Source organism: Ranitomeya variabilis, chromosome 2, assembly GCF_051348905.1.
Source record: "Ranitomeya variabilis isolate aRanVar5 chromosome 2, aRanVar5.hap1, whole genome shotgun sequence".
Classification (NCBI taxonomy): Eukaryota; Metazoa; Chordata; class Amphibia; order Anura; family Dendrobatidae; genus Ranitomeya; species Ranitomeya variabilis.
In genome coordinates, this window is record NC_135233.1 from 963383446 (window position 1) to 963406038 (window position 22593).

A 22593-nucleotide genomic window follows, 5' to 3' on the forward strand; every position below is an offset into this window, starting at 1 on the left:
TTTGAATATAAAAATGCTAAGTTTTGTGTTATCAATATTTATGCGCCAGTAGAAAAAAATGAGCGTAAGTTATTATTTGAAAAAGTGAAGCTTTTTGTTCCAGGAAGAGTGCCTGTGGTGATTGTGGGTGATATGAATTGTGATGTGGGGGGAGTGAATGTGGATGTGTCTGGAAAAGTCTTGCTGGAGTTAGTTACTGACTTTCATTTGAGTGATATGCAACGTGTGTGTAAGGTTAACCCTTTGCTAGATACCTTTTTTTCTGATAGTGGAAGAGCACAGTCCAGGTTGGATTATTGTTTTATTTCTAAAAATATTATTCCTGTTGGATATAAGCAGGATAGGGTCGTTTTTTCGGACCATGTTTGTGTGTTGTGCGAGTTAGATATTAATGTTAATGGTGTGTTTGGAAAGGGTTTGTGGAAATTAAATGTGAAATTGTTGGAAAATGAAGATGTGAGGAAGAAGTATGTGAGAAAGTATGAACAGTGGTGTAAGAGTAAGGAAAATTTTGGGAATGTTTGTGAGTGGTGGGATTGGGTTAAGAGGCAGACAAAAAAGTTTTTTAAAAGTGTGGGGTATGAGTTTGCGGCAATTAAGAGGGAGAAGTTTGTTAAGTTGAATGCCCGTTTATGTTTATTGTATAAATTGAGGGATGGAGGAATGGAGGTGGAGGAGGGGATAAAAAAGGTTAAAAAAGAAATTAATGAGTTTTTGGAGGAGAAAGGGAAGAGTATTATTTTTAGGGCAAAAATTGATAGAATGGAGCAAGATGAAAGATGTTCGAGGTTTTTCTTTAAAAAGGTTTTTGGGAAAAAGCAGAGTATGGGTGTTTTGAATGCAATGGATGGAAGAGAGGTAAGTGGGGAGGATATGTGTGAAGAGGTGGCTAAGTTTTATGAGGAGCTGTATGCAGTGAAGTGGAGGGATGAGGCTTTGGAGGAGGATGTACTAAATGTATTAGAAAATAAATTGAGTGAGATGGAGAGAGAGAGAGTGATGGGTGAGGTGACAGATGATGAGGTATGGAAGGTAATGAATAGCATGGCGTTAAATAAGACTCCAGGAGAGGATGGTCTTCCTATAGAGTTTTATAGGGTGATGTGGCATGTGATTGGTAAGGATTTTGTGGATGTGTGTAAGTATATGTGGTCTAGTATGGAGGTGGCTGAGAGTATGCGTGCAGGGATCGTTGTGTTAATACCTAAAAAAGGAGATTTGAAGACTTTAAAAAATTGGAGACCGATAACGTTGTTGAATTGCGATTATAAGATCTATGCGAAAGTAATGGCGAATAGGATGCGTGATGTGATAGAGAGTGTGATTGGGGATGAACAGTATTGTGCGGTGCCTGGGAGACGTATACATGAGTGTGTGTGTATGTTGAGAGATTGTTTGTGGGACTGTATGAGTCGGAAGAAGAGTGTATTTGTTTTGAGTTTGGACTTTGAAAAGGCATATGATCAGTTAGCACATAGTTTTTTGTTCCGGGTATTATTGAGAATGGGGTTTCCACCTGATTTTGTTTGGAGGGTGAGGAGCTTATATAAGGACATATATAGTTGTGTTTTGATGAATGGTTATGTGGGTAGAAGAGTGAATGTTTTTTCAGGTGTGCGACAAGGTTGTCCTTTGTGTCCTGTGGTTTTTATCTGTGCAATTGAACCATTGCTTTGTATGTTGAGGAAAGATAAAGTGATTAGAGGTGTACAAGTGCCAGGAGGTGGGGGGAGGGAATGGAAGGTTAGTGGTTATATGGATGACGTGTGTGTGTTGTGTGATTCAGAGTATTCTGTGAGGCGGGTGAAGGTATTAGTGTCTATTTTTTGTGGTGCGTCAGCATTTAAGGTGAATTGGGAGAAGAGTGAGTGTAAGGTTTTTTGGGGAGGGTTTTTAAGTAAGGATGTAGGAGTGAATGAGGTGACTGGGTCTATTAAGGTTTTGGGGGTGAAATTTTCAGAGAGTTTGGATGGGAAAGAAAGTTGGGATGATGCGAAAGGAAAGGTTGAGCGGAAGTTATGTTTTTGGAAGATGAGAAGTCTTTCGTTTTTTGGAAAAATCTTAGTTATTAAAAGTGTGATTTTGCCTATTTTCTTATATATTGCAGTGGTCTTTCCGCCGGGGTATATGTGTATGAGGGGGTTAAATAGGATTCTGTTTGTGTTTTTGTGGAATTCTAGAATGGAGAGGGCTAGGAGGGAGGTTTTGGTGAAACGTCTAGAAAAAGGTGGATTGGGTTTTCCAAACCTTGAGGTGTTTTTTGGTGTAAATATTGTGGTTTTTGTGTTGAGAGTGATTAGGATGGATGGGAAGTTTTCTTGTCTGTGTAGGTTTTTGTTTGGGGCGTATTTATTCCGTTTGAGGTGGCGAGAGAGGGATCTGAGGTATCCGGTTGCTTTTGATGTGCCTAGATGGTATGTGTGGGTTTATAAATTTTTGGTGAAGTATGAGTTGTGTGATGTGGATGTTAGGTTGTTGAGTAATAAGAAGGCTGTGTATAGGATGATTGAATGTAGAGAGACAGAGTGTGGAATAAACATGGTAAGAGGGAATGATATAGAAAAAGTATGGAAGAAAGTGCGGTTGGACGGTATGACGAATAGGCAGAGTGAGATTGTGTGGCAGTCTTTGCATGGAGTGTTACCAGTTAGAGAATTTCAGAAGAATCGTGGGTTGGGGAGAAGTGATATCTGTCCGAGAGGTGGGTGTGGTGGAAGGGAAAGTGTAATACATGTGTTTTGGAATTGTCATTATGCTAGGGAGGTGATTGGAAGAATGGGACCGTTGTGTAAAGAATTGTGTAGTGTGAGCTTGTTATGGTTCGAGTTGTTCATGTTTGGCTTGGGAATGTGTGATGGAGTGAAGGAGAGAGTGTTGTGGTTAATGGTTGCATGTATAAAGGAAGTATTATGGGATGTGAGGAATGTGTATGTTTTTAAGAGGAAGGAAATTGTAGTAAAGAATAGTCTAAAAGTGATTTTGGGGAAGATGTATGTGTGTTTTCTATGGGATAAAAGGAGAAGGGGGGAGGTGGATGCCGAAGGGATTTGGAAGGTGAAGAAGTGGAGATATCTTGTAAATATGTCTTGATTTGTTTTTTCTGATGTTGTATCAAACTGAAATTTTCCGATGATGATGGGAACAGCTTTTGTGTTTTGGATTTGACGCAGCTGTTTGGGATTTTTTCGTTGGTCTTGGATTTCTGGACCATGGATTTTCCCATCTGAGGGAGAAAAAAAAAAAAAAAAAAGAAACAGCTGTCTGTGGATGGATACCATGCTTGGCATAGGTGGTTTTCCTTTATTGGATGCTGCCCTTCCCGTGGTTGTTCCTTCCCGGGGAAAGGCCTGGCTATTCACTGCTTGCGTCGAGAAACATGTGATGGTGTCTCCGCAGCTATCCTACATGCATTTGCATATTTCCCATAAGGGATGGGGGCAGTGTTCTGGATCACTGCGTTGAGAAACACGTGATGGTGTCTCCGCGGTGTTGGATGTTTTGGTCTCCCCGAGGCCAATCATCTGTTCCTTCACAGCCTTTTACTAGGCACTGCTCCTAATAGCCAGATTCCTACTCCACACTGATGAGGGGCAAACACCCCGAAACAGCTGTCTGTGGATGGATACCATGCTTGGCATAGGTGGTTTTCCTTTATTGGATGCTGCCCTTCCCGTGGTTGTTCCTTCCCGGGGAAAGGCCTGGCTATTCACTGCTTGCGTCGAGAAACACGTGATGGTGTCTCCGCAGCTATCCTACATGCATTTGCATATTTCCCATAAGGGATGGGGGCAGTGTTCTGGATCACTGCGTTGAGAAACACGTGATGGTGTCTCCGTGGTGTTGGATGTTTTGGTCTCCCCGAGGCCAATCATCTGTTCCTTCACATTTTCCACACATGAGTCATCACTGCAAAAGTCCCTGGCAGAGGGGAGGAAGGAGCAGTTGGGATCAGGAGTTGAAGAGGGGAATGCTTTCTCCAAGGAAAAGAGACTTCCTGTTTCTACATAGAGAAGAGAAAAGAGAAGAATTAGCTGTGTAGAAAGGCAAGATGAGCAATTGTAAGTACAAAGATCTATTTAATATGATGACTGCAATACATTAAGAGGATAAAAAAATTGATGGAAGTGCCTCATTAATAGCGTTCTGAAGCCATGAGGCTGGCACACTGAAAGCTCAATTACTGAAATAATGAACTTTATTTCTCTGGGCAGCCTTCAACTTTCAGTGATAGATGTGTGGCTGGTGCAGCTTCAGTCACCGCTCAGTACATAGTGAGCAGTGGCTGTATCGATGCACCTCACTGACTGACAGCTAGCTCTGCAGTGCATCAGTAAAAAGCCAGCTGTCAGTGCCGAGGTGTGGTTTAAACTGCCAGTCACTATGAACTGAGCGGCGACTTCTATGACTGAAAGCCTAGGCTGCCTGGAGGAATTATAAGTCACAGTGACAAAACAAGCGGCTCTCTGAGCGTGTGCACTGAAACTATTTGTAGTTCCCAATTTCACTGGGCTCCCCCAATACACACTGCGCAAACGTGGCAACACAATAAACTGCGCAAGTTCAGGATATACAGTGATGTGGTGATAACCATGGGACAGGGTGATCAGCCTGACTGAACGCAATGAAGCACAATCCTATGACTAAACGAGCAGGTAAGATATAACTATGTAAAGTGATTTTTTTATAAGAATTACAGCAGCGATTTTAATGGGAAAACGTGTTAGTAATACACATTGTATCACTAACGATACACTGGGGACAGTTTACATGCTACAAGTGATGTGACAGGTTCCCTTTAGGTCCCTTATAGTGTCCTCCCCATCCCACAATTCTTTATGACACTAGCTGGTACAGGCACATATCTGTAGTCTGGAGTGCAGTGTGAGGGACACACATTTACAGTGGCATGCAAAAGGTTGGGGACCTCTGGTCAAAATTCCTGTTATTTTGATCAGTTAAGCAAGTTGAAGATGAAATGATCTCTAAAAGGTATAAAGGTCAAAATGACACATTTGCTTTTTATTTTATGCCCAAAAAAATTGTAATTTTTTACATTTTAAAAATGACAAGCAGGAAAATAGGCCTTTGCTAATCTTTGGGTACCCTTGGGGATTTTTGTGCTCAGATAACTTGGACTAAGAGTTCAGACCTTAATTAGCATGTCAGTGTTATGGCTTGTTCACTATCATCATTAGGAAAGGCCAGGTGATACAAATTTCCCAGCTTTATAAAAACCTATCCTCCTTTAACCTTGTGCCAAAAAACAGTAGCCATAGTTTCATCTAAGCAGTTTCCTTGCACTCTGAAAATGAAAATGGTGAAACCCACAAAGCAGGAGAAGGCTATAAGAAGATAGCAAAGCATTTTAAGTTTCTCTTTCCTCATGTCAAAATATAATTAAGAAATGGCAGCTAATATGGACAGTAGATTTCAAGATAAGGTTTGTAAGACCAAGCAAAATTTCAGTGAGAGCTACTCATAGGATTGCTAGAGAGGCAAATCAGAACCCCTGCTTGACTGCAAAAGACCTAAAGAAAGATTTAGCAGATTCTGGAGTTGTGGCACATTGTTGTACTCTTGACATGCACAGTGTGGGAAATACTAAGTGCAACATGATGCGATGAGGGGAAGGAAGCCCAGACAATAGGTAAAGGGTGAGTGGAGACCCCTTAGGCAGATCTAATAACACCCTACCTTCCCTAACATCCTTTAATAGGTTCCTCACCAATCGCCGAGCAGGAATCCTAAGCCCTGTATCTCCCTGGAGCTAAGCCCTGAATAGGGAGGGGGTGGGATGCCACTGGTCAGTCCCCACTATAAACAAAAGAAAAAAGGTAGACAAGGGGAATGAACTTAGTTTGAGCAGACTCAGAGGTAACACCAAACATCCTCAAGCAGCTCCAGAGAGGAAGTTAGCCGACTGCTATAGCTCCAAGCCTTCACACGGGAAAAATGTGAAAATCACCGGTGACTCTCTGCAGCAGACTGAAGATTTATAAATACCCAGGTCCAGGAATGTCAATTAGAGCCAGAGGGAGGTTGCCAAGAGTCAAAAGATTAAGGATGCATCTGTAATGCCAAACGCAGAGACCTTCTGCAGCCAGATGCAGCGCGACAGTCTGTTGCATCTGACACCCCCGTGACAGTGCCCCTCCTTCTGTGAGTGACCTCCGGACACTCAGGGCCAGGTTTCTCAGAATAAGAGGTTTGGAATGAACGAACCAGCCTGGGAGCATTCACCTCTGATGCTGAAACCCACATCCTTTCCTCTGGACTATAACCCTTCCAGTGCACCAAGTACCGTAGGGGATGACATTGAAGACGAGAATCTACAATCCTTGAAATCTGAAACTCCAGATTACCATCAACCATTATTGGGGCTGGCAGTAGGTGTGAGGACTCAAGAGGTTCCACATATCTATTGAGCAGAGACCAGTGAAAGACATTGTGGATTATAAGGGCCTGAGGTAGCTCAAGATGAAATGCTGCTGGGTTAATGACGGCGGTTATTTTACAGGGACCAATAAATATAGGTCCCAAGGTCCAGGAAGGAGCCTTCAACTTGATATTCCAGGTAGACAACCACACAAAGTCATTCACATTCAGGTCCGGTCCTGGCAAGCGCTTTCTGTCAGCCAAACATTTGTACCAGTCTTCCATGATCTTCCAATTACTCAGAACCCCGCCGTTACACTGAGGAGAGCAATGAAGCAAAACATTCCTCTTCAGGAACTTCTGAAGCTCCTCCCCCACTAAAAGTACCAAACTGAGTATGGTAACCGTATGCACCAAAAAACGGTCACCTGCCGGTAGACTCTTGACGATGATTATTTATAGCAAATTCTGCCAGTGGTAAGTAGGATGCCCAATCCTCTTGATTTTCAGAGACAAAAGCCCCGAGGTAAGTCTCCAAATTCTGATTAAGGCACTTGGTCTGTCCATTCGACTGGGGATAGAAGGTAAAGGAAAAGGATGGCTGCACCCCCAGTTAAGAACAGAACGTCCTCCAGAACTTGGAAACAAACTGGGTCCCTGCTCTGACACCACATCGGAGGAAACACTATGAAGCTTCACAATCTCATTTATAGACACCTGAGCAAGAGTCTTGGCATTTGAAAGTGCTGGTAAAGCGACAAAGTGAATCATTTTACTAAACCTATCTACAACCACCAAAACCACAGTCTTCCCCTGCAGATACCGGTAGGTCAGTAATAAATTCCAAGGACAAATATGTCCATAGCCTGCTAGTAATAGGTAGTAGAAGAAGAGTACTAGACAGACAGGTATGCAATACTTTTGAATGCACACAGTTCAACCACATTCTGATGCAACCCCATTCACCAAAAATGACAAGAAATGAAGTCCACCGTTGCCTTACCACCTGGATGACCAGCAAGCACTTAGTTGTGTTGCTCCTTAATTACTTTATGGCTCAGATTAGATGGTACAAATAGACTTCCTGATTGGCAGGAGGCAAGGGAGCTCCCATGGGCCTCAACACCTCACCCTCCAGCTCAGGCTACAATGTCCCTTTAAGGACATTCCCTCTTACTTGGGCACCCAGGGCCACGGACCGGGTTGTCACCACCATGACACATCCCTTTAAGTACCGGACCCGTTACCGAGTACCCCACAACCTTGGCGGGTGTTCCATGGACCCCAAGCTGTCAATGTCCACCCCAAGTCAGGTATATGTACTAAGGCCGGTTTCACATTTGCGGTTGTGTCCGCAGCATTTCTTCTGCAATAATCCACATGCGTTGTATATTCCTATATTTAACATTAGGGATGCAAGTGTCTGCGTTTGATTGCATTTTTCCGCGTTTGACGACACATGCGTCGTTTCGTCATCTGCGGTTTGGCGTGGTAAATGCTACATGTAGTAATTTTGGAGGCGTCAATTTTCCGACTAGAAACGTATGCTATTGTTAGCTGTACAAATGCGCCCAAAAAATGCATTGCTGTCTATGTGAACGCATGAGGCCGCAAGCATATGCGTTTGCTTGCGTTCGTGAACGCATGGGTTGCACCAGAGAAAAACATGTCTAGATACTGATTAGCCACCCCCCACATACAAGGTGATAAAGGGAGGGAGTGGACATTTGCAGGTCACAACTCAGCAGACAGAGAAGCAGAGCAGACACAGGCAAGAACCTTGGAGGAAACAAGACACTGAACAATGTGAGTATATCAAAGCCAATGCCTTTATTTTCTATTTTCTGTCTCTACATGTCCTTATGTCTTCCATTTCTTTCTTTCTGCATGCATCAGAATGTCTTCTTCTTCTGATGAGAAGCAACGTCCTGAGCCTCCTGAAGCCGAACATGTCAGTGAAGTGAGTACTCACCTCCTCAGATTGGTATTCACTGTCACATCTACACATATGACAATTTTTTTTCTTTTTTTTAGAGCACTTCTACTGTGGCAGAGGCTGGGCAGGAGCAGCGGGGTCACAGTCGAGTGTCAAGGCTGCAGCGTGTAAGCATACCTGGCTGACTGTTTACTGTATCCTCACTTTAGTATTCTAGAATCTTCCTTTCTTTACTTTCCTCTTTCTTTACATTTTTCTTCTGGACTCATATTTTATCTTGACTTTCTTTATTCATGCCATTTCCCAGCCTCTGGTTTCTTTCTTTTCCTTATGTTAATGTATACAACATTTAATGTCTTCATTTATGTTTTAGGTTCGAGAACGGGATGAGGACCTCATTGACAACGATATCCTCATCTCCCTGGTCCATGAGTGAGTCCCGTTGTGGGACACCCGGGTTCCACAGCACTTGGACAATGTGACGATCCGGCGTCTATGGAATGAGGTGGCCAAAGCGATGTGGGATGGCTGGGACAACGCCCTGACTCGGGTCCGAACTGCATTTTGTAAGTATTGCAATGCAGTGTGAAGCAGCAGAGACCTTGGCCGTGCTCACACAACTGTGTATGATGAGATCACACACAGTTGTGTGAGCACGGCCAAAAGTACATTGTCTAACCATAATGTTTTGTTTTTTCAACAGTGGGTAAAGTCAAAACACGTTGGTCTTCAATGAAGGACCGCTTCAACAAGGACCTGCGTCAAGAGAGCCGTGTTCCCAGTGGTTCTGGAGCAAGTATCCGAAAGTATAAATACCATCGCATTCTGGCATTTTTAAGATCGGTCCTTGCCCAGAGAACGTAAGTATTTCTCCTGTGCATTACGTTGTGTTGTATTGCCATAATCTGTATGTTTCTACTCAACAGGAGTTGTCGTTTGGTAAATTTTTGGTAATATTTTTTTTTCCCTTTTTTCACAGCACATGGAGCAGCACTGTTGGCCCAGGTTCTGGAGCGGTCCTTCATCAGACAGCCACGGACCTGTCCCAGCCATCCAGCAGCGCTGCAGCAAGTGGGCCTGCCACAATAACTGGAGACCAGGAAGCTGGTCCATCAGGTGTTCCCCTTTCCCAGTCCTCTGCCTCTGTCCCTTTTTTTTAGGCTTCTCCCGGCAGCGGCAGAGGGCATCAGACAGGTCACTCATGCCTGAATTTTTGCACTTGAGCTCGGTTTTTCATGATGGACTCAAGGCTTTGGGTGACCGAATGGATACTGCCATTAGCCATATGAATACACGTATCCAGGAGGTCACCAAAAGCCTTGACCAAGTAAAAGCCGACCTCTAGAGGTCAGCACATCATTTTTTTAACCAAATTGAACAGGGCATGTCGGAACACCTTACTCCTGATCTCCAGCTTAGTGTCATGCAGGCCTGCAATGCTGCTTACGTGCAGGCTATGCAGCAGAGTCGGTATTTTCAGCAGACAGTGGCGGCATATCCACCTGTGCCTTCACTGTCACGATTAACCTCAATGCCGACCTCTGCTGCATACCACTGCACGGCCACCTCTATTCCTAGCCCTGCCGGACACCAGTACAGCACCACCACCATGCCGAGTGCTGTAGGACAGCCCACCGCCACCACCATGACAACCGCTGCTCCTGCTTGGACCTCCTCCACTGACACCATGATGCAGCAGCAGGACCCTGGCATGGCCTCCCACTCAACCACCACCACGATGCAGCAGGACACAGGCATGGCCTTCCGCTCTACGAGCACAAAGGACCCTGGCATGGCCTTCCGCTCCAACACCACGATGCAGCAGGACCCAAGCATGGCCTTCCACTCTACGAGCACTATGGACTCTGGCATGGCCTTCCGCTCTATGAGCACTATGGACCATGGCATGGCCTTCCGCTCTACGAGCACTATGGACCCTGGCATGACCTTCCGCTCTACAAGCACTATGGAGTCTGGCATGGCTGCACGCTCTACGAGCAATATGGACTCTGGCATGGCTGCACGCTCTACGAGCACTATGGATTCTGGCATGGCTGCACGCTCTACAAGCACAGTGCAGCCGGACCCTGACAGGTCACCCACCACGACCATGCCATGACATATGAGCCCACCAAGGCTTACATGAACCCCGTGATCCCAGAAAGGGAAAAAAATAAAAAACTCATACTATCAGTATTCCTCCCCCTCACCTCCCAGTGTGTCTGTAATTTCAGGTTTGTCTCACCCCTCCAGTGCGTCTCAGGCCTCTCATGTGTCAAGCCCCATCCCCGAACTCCCAGACCCAACTAGTTTAATTGCCCCTTCTCCTGCCACCCCTGCGTCGCCCACACTTAGCCAGGCCTCACAGCTTCACACCCCCCATTTGCATCACTCTACCCCAAGCAGGCGCAGTTAATTAAAAAAGTTTGGTTTCTAAGAAAATAAATAATATTGTTTTTTGCCCCCAATTATGTGTGGTTTAATTGTGTCTTCCGCCGCCGGCTATACACCCCGTTCGCCGCACACCTAATTTTTTGGCCACATCATAGTTCCAGTATTTAGCAAGTAAAAAACTGCAGCTTTCTGTGTCTTTATTATAGATATATGAGGTTGGCCAAAAAATTAATACTTATATTTTCTCCATATCTCTTCGTTCTGCTTAGTCTGTGACTAGTGTTGCAGACTGAAGAGAAAATGGTGGCAATACAATGCAGATGTATACTCAACAGGTCAGGTGTCCAAAAACTCATTAGTTAGGACACCTGACCTCGTGAGTAGAGAACTGCCTTGTATAACCTCCATTTTCTCTTCTGTGTACGTAATCTATTTCACACAAAGTGAAGGGACGATGGTGGTCATACAAGGCATATCTATGCTCACCTGGACATGTGTCAGAAATAGTGAATTCACTAGGCTGATATATGTGCATCATGAATTCATTATTTCTGACACCTGACTTGATGAGTATAGACCTGTTTTGTATTACAGCCATTGTCTCGTCAGTCTGCGTCCAATGGATACTGCAGAACAGAATCAGGACGCAATGACGTCAACAACCTTACCACTAAAACAACATGGCTGCCGTCACACTAGCAGTATGTGGTCAGTATTTTATATCAGTATTTGTAAGCCAAAACCAGGAGTGGAACAATTAGAGGTAAATTATATTAACATATTTAGCACCTCAGCATTTATCACCCACTCCTGGTTTTGGCTTACTGATATTAAATACTGACCAAATACTGCTAGTTTTAGGACAGCCTTGGTTTGTAGAGGAAATACATAGGAGATACGGTCAAGATACCAAAAAATAAAGTTTATTAACAAGAAATATTAGTAACATTTAAGAAAATAACTGGTACAGACAAAATCCCAAGAGGACATTTACACAACATTGTCCTGCCATGACACACGTCCAATATCTGATTAAAAAAAGGCAGCAAATTGGTTCCGCATGTGGCCAACTGCTGCAGTTGACCGCAGCGGGTGATGCTGGTAATCGGGCTATGGGTGTGCAACTGGTTCATCCAGTTAAATGGGCCGCTCCTTAGCCATTATGTAATTGTGCAGAACCACACAGGCTTTGACCACCTCGTCGACTGTCTCCATTTTTAGATTAATGGCTGATGCAAGAATGCGCCATTTTGAGACTAGAATCCCAAGCGTACACTCTACAGTTCTTCGGGCCCTGGTCAGTCTGTAGTTAAAGATCCTTTTAGTGTGGTTCAAGTCCTGACTGGAATATGGCTTCAGTAGGTTTTCACACATCTGAAAGGCCTCATCCCCAACCATATCAAATGGCATCGGTGGTCCTTGAATGTTGGGAGAGGTCGTGGCCGTGGAAAATTAAAATTTTTGAAATACAAATGGCGGCCCATATTTGAGTTTTTAAAAGTCTGGGAATCATTGCCACGACCAAAAGCTCCAATGTCCACGGCGATGAAGCGACAGTCCGCATCGGCTATTGCCATGAGGACAACAGAAAAATATTTTTTGTAATAGAAGTACTCCGATCCTGTTCTGGCTGGTTTGATAATGCGGATGTGCTTTCCATCCACCGCTCCCAAACAGTTGGGGAAATCACACACACTCCAGAATTTTTCAGCAATTGCCATCCACATGTCAGTGCTGGGTAGGGGTATAAACTCATCCCGGAGAACATTCCACAAAGCCTGGCAGGTGTCCGCAGGGCCGCCATCAGGGCATTACAGCCATGACTCGCATATGGGGCCCGGTGGGCAGAGGGGGCCCGCATTGGGCCCCGTCTCATCTGCTCACCAGGCCCCCCCTGCAGGCGATGCGGCACGCTATTGACGTGCGGGCCTGCGCCGGCACTTCAATAGTTAACAGCCACCAGCCAGTCAGAGGCTGGCAGCTGAGTTGAGCTGCAGTGCAAATGTCGCCGGTGTCTGACGTCATTGTCAGCCGCCGGCAAGTGCGTGCTTCACCTGCATGGAGGGAGTGAGCTTCGCCCACAGCAGGAGCATGGCCAGGTAAGAACTCGTGTTTTTTTTTTTAGAGCGGCGATCCAGGGGGCCCCGGGGCAGAATGCTGGACACGCTGGGGCAGAGATGCTGGACACACTGGGGCAGAGATGGTGGACACAGGGGCAGAATGCTGGACATGCTGGGGCAGAGATGCTGGACACAGGGGCAGAATGCTGGACACACTGGGGCAGAGATGGTGGACACAGGGGCAGAATGCTTGACATGCTGGGGCAGAGATGATGGACACACTGGGGGCAGAATGCTGGACACAGGGGCAGAATGCTGGACATGCTGGGGCAGAATGCTGGACACGCTGGGGCAGAGATGCTGGACACGCTGGGGCAGAATGCTGGACATGCTGGGGCAGAATGCTGGACACAGGGGCAGAATGCTGGCCATGCTGGGGCAGAGATGGTGGAAACAGGGGCAGAATGCTGGACACAGGGGCAGAATGCTGGACACACTGGGGCAGAGATGCTGGCCACAGGGGCAGAATGCTGGCCACGCCGGGGCAGATTTGGTGGACACAGGGGCAGAATGCTGGACACAGGGGCAGAATGCTGGCCATGCTGGGGCAGAGATGCTGGCCACAGGGGCAGAATGCTGGACACACTGGGGTAGAGATGCTGGACACGGGGGCAGAATGCTGGACACAGGGGCAGAATGCTGGACACGAGTGGCAGAATACTGGACACGAGTGGCAGAATGCTGGACACAGGGGCAGAATGCTGGACACACTGGGGCAGAGATGCTGGCCACAGGGGCAGAATGCTGGCCACGCCAGGGAAGATTTGGTGGACACAGGGGCAGAATGCTGGACACAGGGGCAGAATGCTGGCCACGCTGGGGCAGAGATGCTGGCCACAGGGCCAGAATGCTGGCCACAGGGGCAGAATGCTGGACACGCTGGGGTAGAGATGCTGGACACGGGGACAGAATGCAGGACACAGGGGCAGAATGCTGGACACAGGGGCAGAATGCTGGACACGCTGGGGCAGAGATGGTGGACACAGGGGCAGAATGCTGGACACAGGGGCAGAATGCTAGACACAGGGGCAGAATGCTGGCCACGCTGGGGCAGAGATGCTGGCCACAGGGGCAGAATGCTGGCCACAGGGGCAGAATTCAGGACACACTGGGGTAGAGATGCTGGACACGGGGGCAGAATGCTGGACACAGGGGCAGAATGCTGGACACAGGGGTAGAATGCTGGACACAGGGGCAGAATGCTGGACACGAGTGGCAGAATGCTGGACACGGGGGCAGAATGCTGGACACGGGGAAAGACTGTAAGACATGGGGGCAGAATGCTGGACACGGGCAGAATGCTGGACACGGGGGCAGAATGCTGGACATGGGCAGAATGCTGGACATGGGGAAAGACTGTGAGACATGGGGGCAGAATGCTAGACACAGGGGAAGAATGCTGGACACAGGGGCAGAATGCTGGACACAGGGGCAGACTATGAGACACGGGCAGAATGCTGGATACAGGGGCAGAATGCTGGATACAGGGGCAGAATGCTGAACACAGGGACATAATGCTGGACACCAGGGCAGAATGGAGATACAGGGCATGACTGGATACAGATGGGGCAGAATGGAGACACAGGGGGCATGATTGGAGACATGGGGGCATTATTGGAGCCATAAGGGGCAGAATGGAGATACGGGCATGATTGGAGACACGGGGCAGAATGGAGATACGGGCATGATTGAAAACATGGGGCAGAATGGAGATGCATGGTATGATTGGAGACACGGTGCAGGATGAAAGACATGGGGGCATGATTGGAGACAGATGGAGCAGGGTTGGAGACAGATAGTGCAAGATCATGGGACAGGATGGATACGATGGAGACAGATGGGGCAGGATGGGGAGATCATATGGGGCAGGATGGATACTCATGAGGGCAGGATGGGTGAACATATGGCTGAAGCCAGGAATGAGACACATGGGGCCAGGGTGGGGGATATTATTTTTACCATAGGGGCTAATTAATTACTAATTACTGTAGTGATGTATTTATTTTATTTTTTGAGGACACTGTTTTAAATGGGGGGGCGGTCCTGTTACTGTGTAGAGTGACACTATATCGCCTCTTTTTCTTCATGTGGTGTAATGTAGAAGTTGGAAAAAGTTAAGTAATGTGTTCTGCAAGCGGAGCTTGAGATAACTGTGTTATTTCCTGCAGAGACGAGTCCTGGCTGGATGAAGTGATGGCGGTCTGTGCAGGATGAAAGGACTTCACCTAAAGACGTCACTGGTGAGTCAGTGTGTTACCTATACACTGACACTATACACTGTATACTATATACAGAGGTCCTGTGTATAATGTCACCGGTGATCACTGTATAACCTGTACACAGACACTGCATACTAAGTACACATCTCCTGTGTATAATGGCACTGATGGAGATATTAGTATTGTGTTTTTTTTATTACTGATCAGTATTGTATTCAGTCACTATGTGGTGGTAATATGTGGTCTGGACATGGTGTGGTGGTATTTGTTCCTTGTATGTGATATTATTCGGTCACTTTGTGGTGGTAATATGTGGTCTGGTCATGGTGCGGTGGTATTTGTTCCTTGTATTTGATATTATTCGGTCACTGGTGGTAATATGTGGTCTGGTCATGGTGTTGTATTTGTTCCTTGTATGTGATATAATTTAAAAATTGAAAAATAATTACAAATATACCTAAATTGTATTGCATATTTTAACAAATATTTAGTAGGTTACGGTAGAGTAGGGCCTGGCCAAAAGTGTCTACCGTGTTAAGGTGGTGGCTTAAAAAATCTTTTGGCCAAAACAAAAGCTGCCAGCTATATGTGTGATCTGGTGATGGGAACTGTTAATGTGTGATAGGTGAGAAGTAGAGTTTTTCCAAGAGAGAGCGGTGGGACTGTGGACAGTTTGAGGGGTGGAGGCGGGGCTGGGGTGGAGCCTGGGTGGAGTCTCAAGGGGGCCCCGAAAACTTTGCCAGTATGGGGCCCCGAAATTTCTAGTGGTAGCCCTGGGTGTCTGCAACTATTCCAGACAGGGTGGAAATTCCAAGCCGGTATTGGAAGTGGAGGGATGATAAACTCTCTCCGGTTGCCAGAAATCTGGAAGAAAATAAAAAAAATAAAATCAAGTCTATGTATGGTGTTCTTATGCTAAAGACAAAGGAAAATACCAAAAAAATACATGTCAGAACACCCAAAATTAGAACTGGCATTTGTTTAGATTTGTTATGTACCTTAAAGTAACAAGCAGATGTTCCTCCGGTGGAATCGCTCTACGGAGCTGGGTGTCCTGTCTCCACATGGCTCCTTGGACACGAGCAAGCAAATCCCGGAATGAGTCTTGCGACATCCTTGTATAATCCGGGAATTTGTCCGGGTTGGCATTAAGCTCGCCATATAGCATGTGATAGGCTCCACGGCTCTCACGTTGTTCAATAATGGGGTGTCTCCAAAAACACCTACGCCGTCTCCTTCTCCATCTTTCGCGATTTCTGTCTTGCTCCCAAGCAAACGCACAGGCAAGAAACAGCTTGATGCTTAAATCCAGGTTGAAATAAAAGCTTTCCATGCGAAGATCCATCATGACACAGGATACAGTAGCACACTGTTAAGATTTCAGCAGTCCTAGGGTCTATATATAGATATCCCATAATACACACCCTCTGTAGTCACATTGGCGGTGTCTGGTTATCTAGATTTTTCTCCTGTAAAATTTATCACCATGCGCACCGCATCCGCAAACGCAGAAAAAAAAGCATGGAAAAGCGTGCAAACGTGGCTTTTTTTAACCGCATGCGTTCCCGCATGCAACTAAAAAATGCCGTGTTTGTACGTGTTTCTATGCGTTTTTTCCTGCACTTGCGGATGTGGATTAAACGCTGCGGATTCGAACGCAAATGTGAAACTAGCCTAACACTATTACCTAACTGATTTTTTGTATGTTGGGTAGTTGTAAGGAACTTCACAGGATGAGATTTACTTTGGAAGCCCTAAACACCATACAGTTGGGTTCCTGGGTGTGTGCACTGACTTTCTTAAATGTCACATTCAACGTGAACTCCGCCATGTAATAGTGGAGCTGGAGACCCAATGTTTTCTCGGAGATTAGGCCAGACAGTTTTAGAAAAATTAAAATCTTTACCAAGTGTTGTAACTACAGTATATACTCATAGCAGCAGGTATAGTTCTTGAATACATTTTCTTTTGTCTCACAGGACCGAGGCACATGCGTGGCGGTTATAGACAGTGGCACATAACTTGTGGTGAACATGGCGGTTTACAACAGGTTATGTTGGGGATTTCCATTTTCCTGGAACAGGGCCACATGGGCCAATGTGCTTTGCTGTGGCCACTGCACCCTAGCTGCACTCTGTATGAACGATGTTAGGGAGCTCTCTCTATCTATCACCATACTGACATGCTCCAGCCTGGCTGACCCCATATTCTTTCACTACGGATCTCCAGGTCAGACTAACGCTTCGTTTGCACTCTGAGACTATTCTACTAGTTCTCCAGATTGCCTTGCTGAGAAGTGATTTTTCTGTCCCTGTAGCTTTCCTGTTATGAGGCTTGCTACTTTGTTGCAATACTGGCTATCTTCAGCACACAGCCAGACACAGCTCTGAGAGTCCTATATCTCCTCTTGCTCACTCTCAACTACCAACCAACCACATTACAGCAACTTACACACAGGTCCTCATTATTCCTCCCCAACTATGGGCCAACCCTGCAGTTAAACATGTCACCCCTGACATGGTCTTTATGTCTGCAGACTAATTACATGAACCATCATCTTTCCCAGACTATCACTGGAGGCAGATATTATGAGTCAAGTAGTAAATTATTGATTTCAACATAATGACTTATGTTTTTAAAGTAATACAAGACACTTATGTATTTTGTATATAGAAATACAGTAGAGATAAAAGGAATATGTAATCTTTATTAACTTGCCTATTGTCAATTTATTTATAATGCAATTGACTTAATTATTTTATTAGTTGGCACAACATAGAATAAGGTAGGTATATCCTGAATAATACTAGATCCAAAGGAATTTTAAATTATTAATATTTCATGCAACATTAAAACCATCTCATCACATGTTGTTATACTGTGATTGTGCGCCTATTGCTTGCCATCTTGTGGCCAACAAGTAGAATACACAAACAAAAGAACTTGTCACTATCAAAAGCAGAATGAAAAGTTATGGCAGGTGCAGAAGAGAGTATTTTCAGTCCGAGTGCAATCCAACAAAACATCGGATCACACTCGGACCAATGTTATTGTAGGGGGCATCATAACCGGTAACAGTAAGTGTAAATCATTAATGTGAATTTTATTAATATGGGGTGGCATCTTTACTTTCTTGTAGATTTGTAGAGGGCTACTGGAGAGAACTAAAGGAGCATCATAACAAGAGGATAAAATTACAATATAGCAAATTCTTTGGGGAAAAAATTGTGTCTTATAATCCGAAAAAAAACCCGGTACCTGCTTTTGGCTCTTACTATCCCATGTCTGCATTGGAGCTTTACATTAGTCAGGTTTTCAGCGCTGATACACATGTGCTAAGATCTTTTTGTTATCAGTTTGCTGCAATCAGATATCCTTGCTTGTTTTTTAACTTATTTTTTATCAACATATTTTTTCAATAAAAAGTTAAACCTTTTAATTCATAACCTATGTACCTCCTAATCCTGAGACTAAGTATCTCAGGCCGTGTTGCTAATAAGTTATCATATACTGTAGTAATCGGCGACTGAATTGAGTCAGGTTTAGTGTCAGTTGCAGGCGCTCAGTAATTATTTTTTTACTGACTTCCGTTTAGTAAGTTTGTTTTTTAGTTTACCAAATTTTTTATATTTTTCTTTCTATAGTCATCTTTTTTTTTCTGTTCTAAATAAAAAAATAAGTTTACACCAAGCACACTCACAATGGAATAACATTTGGTACATACACAAACACCGAATATGTGAAAAAATGTCATCCTGCTCGTCCAAAATGTGGAATTCAGCAAAGGAGGCATACGCTTTCCTTGCCTCCGACACTGATAGTGACGCAGAGGATCCCACCGTCCTTTATTTTTCCTCCTCCTCAAGTAATACTGAACTGGCACACAGACACCACAGGACAGACATTGAACCAGTGCCCACTGTTACTGACCGCGTATGGACCTCACCCCCTGAAAATTATGAGCCGCTGGTTTCTGATTTTGCAACGCAATCAGAATGAAATTTTACACCACTGGCCTCACAGAAGTAGATTTTTTCAAAGTCTTTTTCTCTGAGGATTTTGTAAACCTCATGTTGGCCCAAACAAATTTGTACGCCAAGCAATTTTTGGCGCAAAACCGTCTTTCATCATTTTCTAACTGGACACCTGTAGACGCAGTAGAAGTGATGATGTTTTGGGGCCCGGTCCTTCACATGGGTATAGTGAAGAAGCCTGAACTTTGGCAATATTGGATCATTGATATTTTATACAACACTCCAGTGTTCCACATGGCTATGACCTGTGAGCGATTTGAGGCAATCCAAAAATGTTTACATTACAATTATAATGCTTTGACCGTCTTTTCAGAGTTCGGCTGGTCATTGAGAACTCCAGCAACAAGTTTGTTTTTCGTACAGAAAACACTCCATGTTTCCATAGAAGTCAATGAGAAGGCTAAGAAAATGTTCATGGGACAACTGGCCATTTTTTTAGCAGTTTTCTCAGCATTTCTGCTTTAACAGATGTAAAAAATGGAGGAAAATTGTGGAAAGAATGCTAAAAAATAGAAAAACCTGAACAACTTTTACATAAAATGTAAACAGAACATTTAAAAAAATGTATTAGGATAAACAAAACGCCGGCATTTTATTCTTGAAAATTTCGCCATTTTTGCCCACTTGAAAAAAAAAAAGGAATGTGAACTCGCTCCTTTAAGTGCTTGTTCACACAAAGCATTATTACTGCATTTTTTCAGTGCATTTTTTCACTTGGAAAATATACAGCATCAGTAAAATAAATGAGATTTCTAAAATCTCATTTATATATTTTTTTTGGTCTTGCGCTATTTGAGGTGTGGTGCGTTTTTGTAAACCACAGCATGTCAATTCTTCTAACAATTTTACAAATTTTTTTTTATACCCATTCAACATACTGATCAAAAATGCATCACAAACGTAAGTAATGTATGCGGTATTTTTCTGTCAACACTCTGCATTTTTCATGCAGCAAAAAAATACAGCAAAAATGCTCTGTGTGAACAAACCCTAAAGTGGGTTTCAAGTCTACTTTCTTGGTGGGCTATCAGTATCTGATTGGTGCTGGTCCGACCTCTTGCATGAGAATGATGTCACTTGCTTCGGTAACTACCATGTCCTTTACATTGTTTACTATGCAGAGTTCTGTACACGTAGTAGTGGCCATCACTTGTTCTGAGGCTGCAGGAGCATGCAGATCCATAGCCGAATGCACAGCTCTCTACCTGGCAGACAACAGTTGATTCAGCCCTCATTCAGGAGTCAGACCCCCAATGATCAGATACTGATTGCCTATATTAAAACTGTGGCAGCCATAGGGGATTTATAAAAATATGTAAAATAACTGGCTACAACATTAAAATATATTTCATATCTACATGAGCTTGTATGGTCTCCCTGTTTTTCTGTGAGTCCTACTTTATCCAATACTCCAGAAATATATTGACTTATCAGACTATTATGTTTTGACTAATGTTTGCATTTGAAAACAAATAAAATGTGGGCCGCACTAGTCACATCCTTACTTTCTACATCCCTGAGAAATGACTATGTATCATAAGATGGAAAGGCAAGAACTTGTTTCTGAAAAATAAGGTCAATTCTTTTGCAAAACATCTATTAATTAACAGTAATTCTACTTTATACTGCACATTATGGGAAACGCTTATTTACACTGGCCCCAGGCCTCATAATTCCCGATAACAGGGACACACTTAACTAGTTAGACACCAATTAACCTACCAGTATGTGTCTGAATGGAGGGAGTAAGAACAGAACCCCTGCGAACATTAGGAGAATATATGTAGTTCACATCCATAGCGCTCAGTGTTATGAACCAGAAGCTTTCGCACTGCAAGAGAACAATGCGAGGCACTGTGCCACTGTGGGTAAAGTAATGCTTTTCCACCTCCTAGACTTTCCCTCCCTCTCAGTCAGCTGGGATACTGTAAGAATTACTCTGAAAGCATGATCACAAGGCTTAATTAAATACAGATATCCATGGGAGCCCAGCTAATTATCCGGATCTGCAATGTATAACAGATGCATTTACTGTACTTACTATAAGAAAGCAGGTGCCAATCAAAGCAGCTTTCAGCTTCACGTCAAGATCGGCTGGAAATTCGATTCCAAAGTTATCGGCATTAGTGAACACATCATTGACGAATCCTGACCAGTACTTGGAAATCTTCCCAATGAGTGACTTTTCAGTAAATGTTTTCACCTACGAAACAGGAGAAAGAAAGAAGATATTGTCATCTTCTCAGATAAAATGTGCTGTGCACCAGGAACTCTGCTGCTTACTTGCTAATTAAAACCAAAGACATGAGCTGGAACACATGTTGGTATAAGTGCACGTTCGCACTGTTGCCATTTAACAGACAAAAACAAAATGAACAAATACTCTGCCATAAGTAGATAAGTAAATAGGAATAGTGCATGTAAACTTATTTAATACTATTTTGATAAAAAAAAAATGTAAAGGCCATCCCACCTCGACAAGTCGCACCCAATCGGGACGGTCCTATCTTTAGTAATAAACCTCTCTATGTGTCAGTAGACCTCAATATAGATGAGAGAAAGCTGCGTTTGTGCCAGCAAAACGCGCGTCGGGGCTGACATCCGTCCTTGGGGTGACCACCTATCTCATAGACCTGTGTCCTGTCCAGGACCCAGACCCGATTGTTCAGACACCTGCAAAGGAAAGTTATGTAGCTGAAAAGCCCAGCTCAAAAAGGGGAAGCCAAGATCACATTTGTACGAAGCACAAAATACTGAAGCAAAACCAAAACCATGAGCTGGAACATGTAATGGTAAGTGCAATGCGTAAGTGCTCGTTCACACTGTGGTCATTTAATAGACAAAACCTAAGGCAAAAATAAAATGAACAAATACCCTATAGTAAGTAAGTAGGAAAATAGTAATAGCGCATGTAAAAAACAGGATGCTTAGTTTACACGACATGCACTATTACTATTTATTATTATTATTATTATTATTATTATTTATTATTATAGCGCCATTTTTTCCATGGCGCTTTACATGTGAGGAGGGGTGTACATAATAAAAACAAGTACAATAATCTTGAACAATACAAGTCACAACTGGTACAAGAGGAGAGAGGACCCTGCCCACCAGGGCTCACAATCTACAAGGGATGGGTGAGGATACAGTAGGTGAGGATAGAGCTGGTCATGCAGTGGTTTGGTCGATAGGTGGTTACTGCAGGTTGTAGGCTTGTCAGAAGAGGTGGGTCTTCAGGTTCTTTTTGAAGGTTTCGATGGTAGGCGAGAGTCTGATATGTTGTGGTAGAGAGTTCCAGAGTAGGGGGGATGCACGAGAGAAATCTTGTATGCGATTGTGTGAAGAGGAGATAAGAGGGGAGTAGAGAAGGAGATCTTGTGAGGATCGGAGGTTGCGTGCAGGGAAGTACCGGGAGACGAGGTCACAGATGTATGGAGGAGACAGGTTGTGGATGGCTTTGTATGTCATGGTTAGGCTTTTGTACTGGAATCTCTGGGTAATGGGGAGCCAGT

The 22593-nt window shown here is 44.3% G+C and overlaps 1 protein-coding gene across 1 annotated transcript in view; it reads right to left on the bottom strand.

Moving 5' to 3' along the window:
• The window catches only part of LOC143804012 (phospholipid scramblase family member 5-like), a 163993-nt gene that overhangs the window by 35240 nt on the left and 106160 nt on the right, over window positions 1–22593 (bottom strand). Inside the window, exon 6 of the mRNA XM_077281759.1 lies at window positions 21120–21281. Within this exon, the coding sequence (XP_077137874.1) occupies window positions 21120–21281 (162 nt within the window). The remainder of the gene's footprint in view (window positions 1–21119; window positions 21282–22593) is intronic.